Consider the following 13,288-nt stretch of genomic DNA (forward strand, 5'->3'; position numbering starts at 1 on the left):
CAATTTGGTTGTGAGAGTATCATAATGAAACGGATCAAGCTGATACCATCGATCCAATCGAGCTTTGTAAGTGGATTGAGCATTATGTTGGAAGGTATACCCAGGCATCAGAGGCTGAGATTCTTTCCAAATATCAATCAGATTAAGCGTTGCTACAAAATCTGCCCACGAAGACCTCTCAGTAGCAAGCATATGTGTACGACCGGATGTATTATCACCAGGTTGAGGGGCATTATTGAAATCTCCACATATGAATGCTTTCTGTCTCCAAGGGTACAATTTCATTTGTTGCCATATCTGTCCTCTAGCCTGAGAGGATTGAGGAGCATATATCGATGCAAATTCAAAGATTTCACCCTGAATAAAGCACTGCATAACCATCCATCTGCCTTGGAAGTCATTAAATGCCATGACTGGCTGCAAATGATGTTTCACAAGAAAAAGTACACCCGAAAAGGCATGGTGGCCTGCATAAAAAATATCATAACCAGCATAATGGCCTTGCTGTCCAGCATAGTGATGTTGATTGTGTTCCTGAAGAGCAACGATATCTGGCTGCATATGCTTCAAATATGCCCAAACCATCTTCCACTTTTTAGGGTCACACAAACCTTGTACATTGAGAGTCAAAACTGTGATATATGACATCATATTTATAGTGTATGTACAGCATGAACAAAAAAAGTAGCTCAAGCTTGCATTTCCTCCACAGGGTCTGCACCTCGATCAGGAGGAGGAATATCTATGAGACGGGTGGCTAGCAAGCTAGCAGCCTCTTCTTCGGGAAACAGAGTACGACCTGCAGTTACAGTAGCCCAGGTGATGCCAATTCCAGAATTTTCTTCCGGGGTATGCCCACTGGAGGAGGCTCCATTCCAAGTTCTAGAAGGTAAAGGACGCCTGGGGATAATTGTCCTGTGTGGTGGCTGAGAGGTTTCTTGAAGTATCTTTTCTTTTCCTTTTGGTGAAGAAGTAGAGGGATTAGCCACAGCTACATTCATATCAGAAGAGACTGGCACTTTGCCTTTTTCTTGAGGCATAACAGGAGTCTTTATACTTTTGTTTTTAATCCTTGAAGGACCAGGAGTGTCCTTATTTTGCATTGGGATGGGCAAGGCATCAGGCGGCATCTTATGGAGGACCAGAGGGCATTGAGATGCCATATGTCCAAACTTTTTGCACTCAAAGCATGCACCTGCAAAAAGACCCCATTTGAGTCTGAAAAATGCACTCCCCATGGAAACGTTATTTATGGTAACAGCATAAGATTCCGGAGTGGGCTGATCTGTGTCCCATAAAATACAGAATCAATTTGAGTTGCCATTTGGTCTAGGAGGGCATACAACCTTTCCTAGAGATGCTGCAATTTTAGGTAACAAGGAGGCCAAACATTGGGGGAAGTCCACCACTTCTACCCAAACAGGACAGCGATGCTTAATCAAAGCCTGATAGTCTCTGGTGGGGGACCATGGCAATACATGAACCATGTGTTGTCCATAGAAGAGAGGGGAGTGCTCTAAAAGCGTTTGTTTATGGTGCTCATCCACCATAATGACCTCAAAGAAACCTCTTGCCACATAGTGGACTTTGCGAACAAAACAACCACCCAATGTCCGTGTTAACCAATTCCCGACATCAGCAGCAACGGGCATCCTGCCTGGAAAAAAGATAATCACAGCATGCTTCGCATATTCTCGAATGGGATCTATGATTTCATCCACATCCACTGCAAGCCCCACCATAGGAACAGGATCTTTCCAATTCTTGCGTGTATCCTGAAATCCTTCATGCATTACCTCATAAATCAGCCCAGCCTCGGGCGTCTCATGCACAGGGTCATTCTGATCCACAGCCTGCTTTTGTTTTTTATGAGCATAATATTTTGTAGGAGAAGCCATGATGTTCTCTCTCTCTCTCTCTCTCTCTCTCTCTCTCTCTCACACACACACACACACACACACACACACACACACACACACACACAGAGACTGAGAAGGTGATGTACAGAGAGGAGAAACAAAAGGCAGAAATCGACTGGTTACAATAAGCAGACACAAAGCACAGGAAGCGAAGAAACGGGTCGCAAGGAACAAGATGGAAGATGCAGAGAGCAGGTCGCAAGTCGTAGATGAAGAGGCAATCAGGTCGCACGTTGAAATCAGGACACACATACGAGAAGCTTACGCAAGCAAGCTGTACGCAGGTGAGAAGCGAACAGGTCACAGGCCAGAAGCGAGCAGGTCGCAGGCGAGAAGCGAACAGGTCCTCCACACACCACTACACACACTCTCTCTCTCTCACACACACACACACACACCACACGCGCGCACACACACACACACACGCCACGTTTTCTCTTGAGCTGCTGCCATCACCTCTCCTTAATTGGCCCAGCAAGCTTGTAATGATCTTCTATATGTATACATACACACACACACACACATATATACACACATATATATTTGACACCAACAATTCACCTTCCGCTTTGCTGGTCTAGGAACTAGCTTCCAAGTTTGATTCCGTTCAATAGAGTCAAGCTCCGCTTCCATGGCCTGCTTCCAAGTCGGTTTGGAAAGCGCCTCCCCAATATGAGTAGGTTCCGAGTCCTTCTGGACGCGTGACATCAGAGCATAATTGAGGGACAGGTTCTCTTGAGATGATGTTGTGGTACACAACCGCTCCAATCGATGGGGACCGCCTGTTGGAGGTGAAGGCAACCGTACCCTTGAGTCTCGCAATGTCTGGTACAACCAATTGGGAATACGTGATCCCCTCTCAGAAGTCGAACCCTGCTCTTGAGGTGTTGCTTGGTGTGGAGCATCCGTCGAAATCTCCTCGTGATCAATGTTGGATGATGCCTCCACTTGAGGTGCTTGAGGACGTGTCAGGTCAAGTCGAGGAAGAGGAGGATCCAGCGAGGAACCAAGGAGAGGCTGAGTCGAATCAGCATTGAAGATACTGAAGCCCCCTCCGCAATGGAAGATGAAGTCTCATCAACCACATCTCTGCTAACGATGATCTTCGAGGTTGCAAGATTGTAGAGCCGATAACTGTTGGATTTTGAGCTGTAACCAACCAAAATATTGTGCTTGGACTTAGCGTCCAGCTTTCCCCTGTCACCATTAGGTACATGAACAAATGCATCCGACCCAAAAACCCGAAAGTGTGAATCCGAGGGTTTTCTTCATAGGTAGGCTTGAAAGGGGACGGATTGAGAATGTAAACAGTGGTAGCAATTGCCTCCGTCCAAAGCTTTTGCGGAAGACTCCAATGTTGCAACGTTGTCTGAGCCATCTCAATCACTATTCGGTTCCTTCGCTCCACCACGCTGTTCTCTAAAGGAGTACTCATGTTGGCAACTCCCTTTGAATGCCATGTAGCTCACAATACCGGTTAAGCTGGCAAGAAGTAAACTTGCCTCCTTTGTCGGCTTGTAATGCCAAGACAGAGTCTCTCGACTGTTTCTCCACCAAGGTTCTCCACGTTTGGAATTTGTCGAAAGTTTCATCTTTGGATTTGAGAAAATAGGCCTAGATATACTTGCTAAAATCATCAACCAAGAGAAAAACATAACTATAGAACCAAGAGACTTAGTGCACATCAGGCCGCACAAATCCGCATGAACCAACTCCAGAGGTGCCGTAGCTCGCCGTGTAGCCTTCTTTGGAAAGGCGTCCCGATGTTGTTTCCCTTTGAGAAAAGAGTGACAAGGGCCCTCATGTGTGCCAACATCTGGCAATCCATCCACCAGCTGCTCCCAAAAAGCCTTTCGTAAGACCTCCAAATGAAGATGTCCAAATCTAGCATGCCAAAGAGCGCCTGTGCGGGTATCTATGTGAGAGTAAAGAGCCGTGAGTTTGTAGAGGCCATGGTCCTCTATGCCTTGCCATAGGATCTTGTTAGTTGAAAGAGTGCACAGAGCGGAAGCAAAGTGGCACTAAAATGTGCTGAACAGAGAGTGCAAGAGAGAGAGAGATATGGAGAAAACTATACTGAATATACTGAAGCAAAACAGTCCCAAGCAAGAGACACAAATAGTCTCATAAGTGAGGGAGCAAAATATGTACAAGACTGAATAAATGATAAGAGGCCAGCCCCACCTATTTATAGGTGAGGAGGGTTGGCCAACTGGAGGTGAATATGCTGGCCGACTGGTAAAATACCAAAAGGGCCGGGAAAAAGCCCAGAAAAATATGTAAAATAGGGGTGGCCAGCCCACAATCAAGGGCCATACAAATGGGACCAAAAGGACACCAAAAATGGGCAGAAACTGGGGATGAATGTGCTAACACCCCCTCTCAGCACCAGATGCTGAACATAACTCCGAGAAGTCGAAGAAGTCGTCCTTTGTCAAAGACAAAAGAAAGCAACAACAACAGGTACCGGGAAAGCTCCACAAGCAATCTCCACAGCAACTCAGCTACAAAAGTAACAGAACAAGCTGCCAGGTACACTGTTCTTCTAGAAGAAATCAACCATGAAGGTTACATCGTGCTGCTCCAAATATCGGTGCCAAACCCAAATATAAACACAGTGTCACTTGCATCCCTAGAAGCCTGTAGCTCCAAGAAGATAATACTCTCAAAAGAAATAGAGTCCATCTGCTCCAACTCTGTACCAAGAGTAGCCAAATGCTGTATAATAGCACCCTCCTCGAACGTCGGCATCGCCAGATGTAGGAACTCGACTGTCCCCTCTGAAAACTGATGTCGGGACTCCACAGGCCCAACCAAATCCAAATCCAAATCCCAATCCTTCAATCCTTGGAAGTACCACTGTGCCCCAGGCACGGTCATGGACACACTTGACCACAATCTAAAATCCTCACATAGAGTAAGGGAAGTAGGAACATTCACAGTAGTGGTAACTAAAGTAGTAGTAGCCTCCTCAATAGCATAACACAGCGTAGAAGCAAGCTCCTCCATAGAAGGCAAAGGGACCAGCAACACATCCTGGTCACTGGTTGTCGAAGAAAGAATCGGAGGCGAAGCAATAGGAGACAAATTCCCCTCAGAAGGTGTGAGCAAAGATAGCCCATTGTTTTCCTCAAAAACATTACCAGAGATATCATCCTGGCAAGGAGAAGTATGCACAGAACTGAAGGCAGGGCAACAGGAGAAACAAACTCCTCAGATGCAATGAGCAAAACTGGCCCACTATCCTTCACTCTACAGGAACATCTCCAAAAGAAGTATCCATAAGATCACTGGCTGCAGAGCACCTAGAAGCAGAAAGCATCTGCTGATCATTGGCATCACCATACAGGTCACAAAGCAACTGCCACACATAGAAAGTAGAAGCATCATCAGGAGCATAGATGAAGTGTCGAAGAACCGAATCCTGACAATTCAGGCGGAGAAAGCCATAGATTTGTCCGTCAGTCTTCCTCCACCGACACACATCCTCTGCAGAGGCAAGGTCCGGCAAGCATTGATTCTTGTACGAGAGAAAATCCATCAAACAATACTCAACTTCCATGACTGAAAGTTACCACCATCCAACTTGTCTGCCTCATGAAGGAAATAACAAGAGAGTGGTACGGGAGCCAAATCTGAAGTTGTCATCATTGATCCAATCAATAGGACCAACCCTCAAAAGATAAAAACTGTCCAAATCAGAAAACGCTGATATAGGGTCTTTACTCCTACCAAAACGCAGCCCTAAGAGGCTGGACAGCACCCGAGAATATGCTGTAAGAGGGTGCAAGAGGGAAAGGCAACAACAAGGACAGTAGCTTGGGCTCTCCTCAAGAAAAACACACAAACTCTGAAGAAGAAGTGTCCTCCACAGGTACCAAGAGTGCCACAGACCCCCTCTGCAAAGGGGAAAGCCCACTGGAGAGGAAAACGCAGCACACAGAAGGCTGCTGTCCTGAAAAAACAGGCTGCCTATGTCCAATCTCCACGTGGAAAAGAAAACGCTGGTCAACAAGTACCTGATGGCTTTGTTGATGAAGCCAATCTGAAGGGCGCAGCAACCAGCAAGTTCAGTCCAGCAACCAGCAAGTTCAGTCCAGAAAACGCAGCAAAGGAAGCTGCAGATCTGAGAGAAAAACACAGAGGCAAAGTGACCAGGTTCAGTCCAGAAAACGCAGCAGCAAAGGGCTGCAAATCTGAGAGCAAACGCAGAGGAGAGGGTGCTGAAAACAGTGCTGAATCTGGGGCAGCAAAGAGGTTGCTAAACCGGGAGCGATGATACCATGAAAGAGTGCACAGAGCGGAAGCAAAGTGGCACTAGAATGTGCTGAACAGAGAGTGCAAGAGAGAGAGAGAGAGAGATGGAGAAAACTATGCTGAATATACTGAAGCAAAACAGTATGTACAAGACTGAATAAATGATAAGAGGCCAGCCCCACCTATTTATAGGTGAGGAGGGAAACCCGACTAGAGCTGAATATGCTGGCCGACTGGAGCATATGAGCTGGCCAACTGGTAAAATACCAAAAGGGTTGGGAAAAATCCCAAAAAAATATGTAAAATAGGGGTGGCCAGCCCACAATCAAGGGCCATACAAATGGGACCAAAAGGACACCAGAAATGGGCAGAAACTGGGGATGAATGTGCTAACATTAGTGAGAGGGTCCCGAATGACACAGAGTCCTCCATAAATTCCACCATAGTGACCAATTTGCAGATCTCATGTACAGAATAGAGATGAAATCCTAAATCTGCCACATATAGCACTTTGGAGGTGTACTTCCCTCCATTGCCATCCAGAATGAGGGGCATTGTCCCTTCGCCAAGAATGGGGATAGTAGAGTTATCTCCAACGGCAACTTTGTTCGTGGTGTTGCTGCAGTTCATCAAGCCAGTCCTTGCGATAAGTCATGTGGTGTGTGGCATCGTTGTCCAAAATCCACTGAGGAGAGTGGGAACAAGAAGGAAAAGCCTGCTCTACCACTGGATGGAGAGTATCGGACTCGAGATCAATTAGGGTGACGTAAGCCGACTCCTCCACAATTTTGGCGGATGAGCTTGTCCCTTTGTCCTTTGACTTCCCTTCCAAGTCCTACATGTGGCTCCGACATTGTTGCCATTGAAAGACTGCACAGAGCGGAAGCAAAGTGGCACTAGAGTGTGCTGAATAGAGAGTGCAAGAGAGAGAGAGAGATATGGAGCAACTATGCTGAATATACTGAAGCAAAACAGTCCCAAGCAAGAGACACAAGTAGTCTCATAAGTGAGGGAGCAAAATATGTACAGGACTGAATGAATAGGGAGAGGCCAACCCCACCTATTTATAGGTGAGGAGGGCCAAGTGATGAAGTTGTTGGAAAGCAATGAGCTTGATATCAATAAGAAGAGATCGGAGTTTTATTTATACAAGGTTCACTTCCTTGGATATATAATCAGTGTTGAAGGCATTCGATTGGACCTAGCAAAAGTGGCAGAGATCTTGAACTTGGAGATTCCGGAAACATCGTATGATGTTAGGTCGTTTGTGGGTATTTGCCAAGCATATTCCATCCACATCGACAAGTTTTTCGACGTTACGTAACTCTGACTGATTTGCTTAAAGGCGTCAACACTTGGACGTAGAAGATCAAGATGACTCCTTGGGGTTTGTAGGCTTTTAAGGACCTCAAGGTTGTGTTAACTAAGGCTCCTTGTTTAGCATTAGTCTCATGGGATGACCCATTTTAGGTGATCACCGATAATAAAACAGGCTGACTTCTTTTATCACCCACCGACCAGCAGATTTAGGTGCTATAAAAGCATAGGCTAGGAATTCATTTTAGTATCTTACAATTCACGAAGTGCTGAAGCGTTCCAAGGGCCAGGACAGCCAAAGGGAATCCCTAAGCAAATGTGAAGATCCTCCACAGGCTGAAGGTTTATAGCCACGGGAAGATCTACAGATTTGAGTCTTTTTTTTTCCTGGGAAAAATATTATTCTATTAGTTACTGAAAAAACCAGCCACAATGGGCTAAATACAACCATGAAGGGCTAGATACAAACTCGCCACATGTACAAGGCGGGGAACAAATAATCAAAAGGAGAAAGATGCACTTCCCCTCCGGCTGGCCACTCTATGAGGGGAAGGCTATCTCATTGGGGGTGGTGCGGGGGGGCACACTAGTGGTTTGTAGTGCCAAGTGGGATCGTCGCCTCTGTCGGTGAGAAAAGGGCCAGGCCGCCCAAGCCTCAAGAAAGCTTCCCACTGCTTTCACATGCGGTCAAAGCCTCCCTGCAACTTCCCCCACTAACCGAAGAGGGTATGAATGATGTCGAGCCAAATGCTCTCGATGGACCCCGCAGGCGGAGTGTGGGTACCCTCCATGGCTTCGCTACATCTAGCTCGCCATATGTGCCAGCAGGCTGCGACGCTACTGCAAATCTCCCATCTTCTCTGACATGAGCCTAGACGCCAGTGGTCCGTAGATGGGGCTGTGACTGGTATTGCTGAAATGCGGAGGTGAGAGACCTGAAGGGCTAGCCCCCCGCCATCCTCCTTGTAAACTCTAACCACCTCAACCTCTGTGTCCTAAGCGACAATGCCCCAAGTAATGATCCGGGTTGAGGCCCTATCCAACGTGAAGATGCGAAGAATCCGTAGCCAAACTTGCCGAGCCTTCGGGCAATCCCACAAAGACAATGTCGCTGAGACTGCTGAGGGTGGCCGCACCTAGGGCAGGCTGCTGGCCGACCTCCAACTGCCAGCCAAGTGCCAACCGCCAAACTCCTGTGTGCCGTTAGCCAAAGCAAGAGGGTGATCTTTCGAGGCCAAAAACTATCCTAGAGCCTCTTGTTCTTAATCAGGCTTAGGGCTGTGGATCAGTACAGCAAGGCTTTAGTGCATGCAGCATGAATCCTACCCTCCATGTGGAGCCACTTTGCTTGGGCCATAGAATATGCATAATCTGGGCTTCAGCAAGGTATCTGTAAGGGGGAGGGACAGGAGCTGCCACCGAAACATGAAGAAATACGAAGAGAAGCACCTCAAGACTGGAGGACACCTCCCGGGTCCTTGTGGCTGTCTGCCACCATGGAGTCCTCCGACCAGAGGCGGCGACACTGTGCCACAAAAGGGGAAAAACCAAATCCTTGCCTTAACGGAATGGGAGACCGAGCTTGGGGGGTGAAAGAATGGTGGGGCTAAGGTGCTAGAAGGAGGTGGCGGTGGCGGATAGAAGGGGGGACCATGGAAGGGAAGGAGGTGGTGGAATGATGAAGCGAGTGGTCCACGCGAACTTGGGGGGAGGAGACGGAGCTATAGGGGGCGAAGGAACTGCGGGGCCAAGGTGCTAAAAGGAGGCGGCGGCGGCAGATTGAAGGGGGGGGCCTATGGAAGGGAAGGAGGCGATGGACTGAAGAAGCGAGTGGGGATAAGCAAGGGATGAGGCAGGGCGGAAAGCAGCAGAGGATGCGAAAGTGGGTGGAAGGTGCAGGCTAAAGGGAGAGGAAAGGGGGGGACCAGAAGACGAGGGGGGACTGGCTGATGGAAGCCCCGGGAAGGGGGGGGGTGGGTGTTTGGGAAGGCAGGGGGGGGCGTGCATCCTCGGGTGGGTTTACTGCTGGCGAACCTGCAAACGAGGGTGGTGGTATCCAGAGAGGCAATCAGAAAAACAGGAGCTGCAGGTCTGGTACAGAAGATGGAGCGGCTGCCACAGCCTGCCGGGGGGCCCGGGGGAGGTGGGGTTCGGTCTTTCGCAATTGCTGAATCAAGGGAGCAGCTGTAAACTGGGTAGCAACAAGAGGCGTGACTCACGAGGGAAGACCAATGGAGTGAGGGCGATGATAACAGGGGCTACTGAGGGTGAAAAAGAAGGGGAAGTGGGCCAGGAGTGGGCACGAGAAGTAGGAGCAGAGGGTGAGAAATCTGGGGGGGTGGTGGTCGGCAGGGGAAGGGCAGTACTGCCAAGAGAGGGTGGGTGTGTGTGTGTGCTGCTTGCAGGGCGTGAGGCAGGGGAGCTCCAGCTCCTCTATTTCAACTATCTTTGATTCATCTGTCTATTGAACTTGAGACTAGTGGATGTGAATTGTTTTTAATTGCCAAAGTTTGTATATAATGCATCTGTACAGATCAATGGCAGTGGGACAGAAAAAGAAAGGAGTTATGGTTTCAAGGAGTTAGCTACCATACTTGATAGTGCGCTTGTTCAAGCGCAACTGCTTTCACGGCAGTTTGCAGCAGCGCTTGAGTTGTTGAGGGGACCCAATTATTGTGATGTTGATTCATGTGAGGAGATGATGGCGCAAGGCTCTTATTTTAAGGAGTTGCTGCAGCTGTACAAGTATAATGAGTTGCATCGCAAGGTCCTCGAACTTCTAAACCGGCTTGCTATAGAGAAAAGAACTATGGACGAGCCACAAGCAGCTGCCCAACAAGTTGGACCTGAGGAGATCATCGAATATTTCAAGGTGTATAATCACTTTTCTGGCCTTCCAAATAACATAGATGCATTCAGTACTCGTGCTTAACCCACTTTTTGGTGCAGCACATACCACACACTATACATTCCTTAACAGCGGTTGTATTGTGGTGGCGTGCATGTGTGTTGCCAACAACAATTAATGCAAGTCCTTTGTTGTTTTCAAACAGAAATTGGGAGGCCAGGATCCTTTTCTCATCCTAGACTCTTCAATTTGGCTTTTGAAAAATTGCCCAGAGAAAGCTATGGGTGCTTATACATCAATCGATCCACCTTTGCCAGCAGAAATTGTGAATACATATTTCAAAGAGAAGTTTCCGGAGCTGCAGGTGATGTATTTGGAGCATTTGATGGCAAATGACAAACTTAATTTGCCAGCGGTTCTGCAAAATGAGTTGGTAAGCCTTGAAAAAGTTTTCAAAAAGAAAACAACAAAACAATGCCCCGCACACCCCACCCCCCACCCCCCCCCCTCCCCCCTCCTTTTCTTTTCCCTTTCCTCCTCCTCCTCTCCTTCCCCAAAAAAGAGAGTTTTCAATACATTCGCTTATTCTATAGGTGCTCATCTATCTCAAAAAAGTACTGGAGGAGCAATCCAAGACGCAGCATGAGGGATCATGGGACGAGCACAAGCATACAGAGGTCCGGAAAAAGCTTTTGGCTGTGCTGAAAAACTCTACAGGATATAGCTGTGAGAATCTGTTGAAGCGCCTTCCGACCAACGGGTTGCATGAAGAAAGAGCTATTTTGCTTGGACGGTTGGGTCAGCATCAGCTTGCTCTTACTCTCTATGCACACAAGGTAATTTTCCCATTACATTTATCCCTTGTGAGACCAGAGTAAACGTAATGGAGTTGACTTTTTCATTTCAAAACCCATTATGAGGGTCTTTACACACAGTCACGCAGCACGCGCAAGGGTGGGGGGGCATATGGATGGACACTCTTGCATGTCCACCCCACAGGCTGGTTACATGTGTAAGCAGCCTGAAATCTCTTCTCTTGTGACGATGCGATTCTGGCTGTACCATCTGTTGAGTCACAATTGGAATCTTCGATTGATGTATCATCACAGCTTCATGAACCGGACTTGGCCCTCAAGTATTGTGACAAAGTCTTTCTTGCAAACACGGCCAGCTTAAACAACACAAAGGCATCTGATGCATCAGCCAAAAAACCTGTCGACAGGACGGCCATTAATATCTATCTAACCCTGCTGCAAGTATACTTAAAGCCCACATCAGCTGTTCGGGAATACGATCGTTCTGTTGCCAGTCTGGACTTCACAAAGAAATATCCCAGCCAGAGAGTTGGCATCACACACAGAGCTAAGGGACACGTGGCTCGTAAAATAGCTCAAATCGAAGGTGTGGATGGGAACAGGCAAAGTTTTAGCAGCGAAAGCACCACAGAGAGTGGGAAGAGTGATGGAGAGGATAATTGGCAACAAAGCTTGAGCAGTGGCAATGATAGTGCTACAGCAGAGACATCTGATCAGAATGGGGAGAAGGTGATGCTCGATGAAGCATTGGATTTGTTAAGCTGTCGATGGGACCGCATCGATGGTGCACAGGCGCTCTCTTTGCTTCCGGCTGACACCAAACTACAGGTGAGCAATCCTTACGCCGATGCCAGACCTAACCCTACTTTGATGTTTCCATTAGCTTAACCTTAAATGTATGTGATTTGGCTGAAAAGTGAGTTGCTTTTGCTGTGACAGCGCATATACCCCTTTCTTGAACCATTGGTGCGCAAGTCGAGTGAGGCACGGCGTAATTTATCTGTCATTAAGAACCTTCGGCAAAGTGAGAGCTTACAGGTATAGGCTTTTGCGTATTAGTGACAGCATACAAAGCTCGCTTTTGCTTGTGAAGTTTAGGGTTCTGTACAGACTACTCCCAGCTGGTAGGATCTGACAAGGTCCTGAGACGGGTGGGTGGATGGCATTCCCGCCTGTCACTGCTAGTCTGTGAAAGAGTGAGGAGGGTATGTGCTAATAATGGACGATTGTGGTGTAGGTCCGGGATGAGCTTCAACGATGTCGGAAGCGCATGGTGAAAATCACCAACGAGAACACATGCTCCATATGCCATAAGAAAATTGGAGCTAGCGTGTTTGCCGTCTATCCAACTGGAACCCTCGTGCATTTTGTGTGCCACAAAGACCTGAAGTCCAACAGAGCTACTGCAACACCCGCTATTAATATTTATTGATTCTGGTGACATGAAGATTTGCAAGGCCTATGTTGTAATTGTATGTAATAATGCTTGTTGCACGTGAAGCCATTGACCTCAGAGTCTCATCTTTGGCCCTTTTCATTTTAGTTTGTGCTCGACTGCTCAGAGCATTATTCTGGTTTTTTCTTTTCTTTTAATAATGAAGCAGGTGATGTTTTCTTGAGTTCCTTAGAGGCATAGATAGTTTCTCTATTGCAGCTTATTGGTGTAAAAATTATGTCAGCCATTCAATCCATCAGCATGGCACTTGTTTGTTACAAAGTAAGGGAAGGACTAAGGTATCATTATGAAGCTTGCAATCTCCTAATCTTAAGTCATAGTCGGTTCACATAATAGCACCAAGTCTATTGAAATATACGAAAACTTGAGGGGCATATATTCACACCCCGTGTTTGTGAGGGTATTAATAAATCAGCTCCTGTCAGGATCCATAACCTCATGTCTAGGGTTTACACTTCATTCTAAATGCTTCTTTATGAATGCATAATTAAAGTCTACGCATACATTTACACCACCATTGCTCCTTTATCATGGTACACCCATTGTTCACCGCCACCAGATCCATGTTTTGAGTTGTCACCATGTTGAATCGGAAGGAAAAAGCCATCATGGTATACTTGAGGATAACGTATGTTGCCTAGTTGGCACACCATAGTTTTCCTTTAAAGGGTTTGAC

At 47.2% G+C, this 13,288-nt stretch overlaps 1 protein-coding gene across 2 annotated transcripts in view; it reads left to right on the forward strand.

The window, feature by feature from the left end:
* The window catches only part of EMB2754 (Vacuolar sorting protein 39), a 66,001-nt gene extending 53,226 nt beyond the window's left edge, over positions 1-12,775 (forward strand). For both annotated transcript variants that reach the window (XM_086818048.1, XM_086818047.1), the window contains exons 7-12: positions 10,027-10,365; positions 10,547-10,774; positions 10,935-11,177; positions 11,451-11,984; positions 12,096-12,194; positions 12,394-12,775. In XM_086818048.1, the coding sequence (XP_086674174.1) occupies positions 10,027-10,365; positions 10,547-10,774; positions 10,935-11,177; positions 11,451-11,984; positions 12,096-12,194; positions 12,394-12,588 (1,638 nt within the window). In that variant the 3' untranslated portion in view covers positions 12,589-12,775. The remainder of the gene's footprint in view (positions 1-10,026; positions 10,366-10,546; positions 10,775-10,934; positions 11,178-11,450; positions 11,985-12,095; positions 12,195-12,393) is intronic.
* The last annotated feature ends 513 nt before the right edge of the window (positions 12,776-13,288 follow it).

This window comes from Cibotium barometz, chromosome 24 (genome assembly GCF_041138505.1).
Source record: "Cibotium barometz isolate CiBa-2024 chromosome 24, ASM4113850v1, whole genome shotgun sequence".
Classification (NCBI taxonomy): domain Eukaryota; kingdom Viridiplantae; phylum Streptophyta; class Polypodiopsida; order Cyatheales; family Cibotiaceae; genus Cibotium; species Cibotium barometz.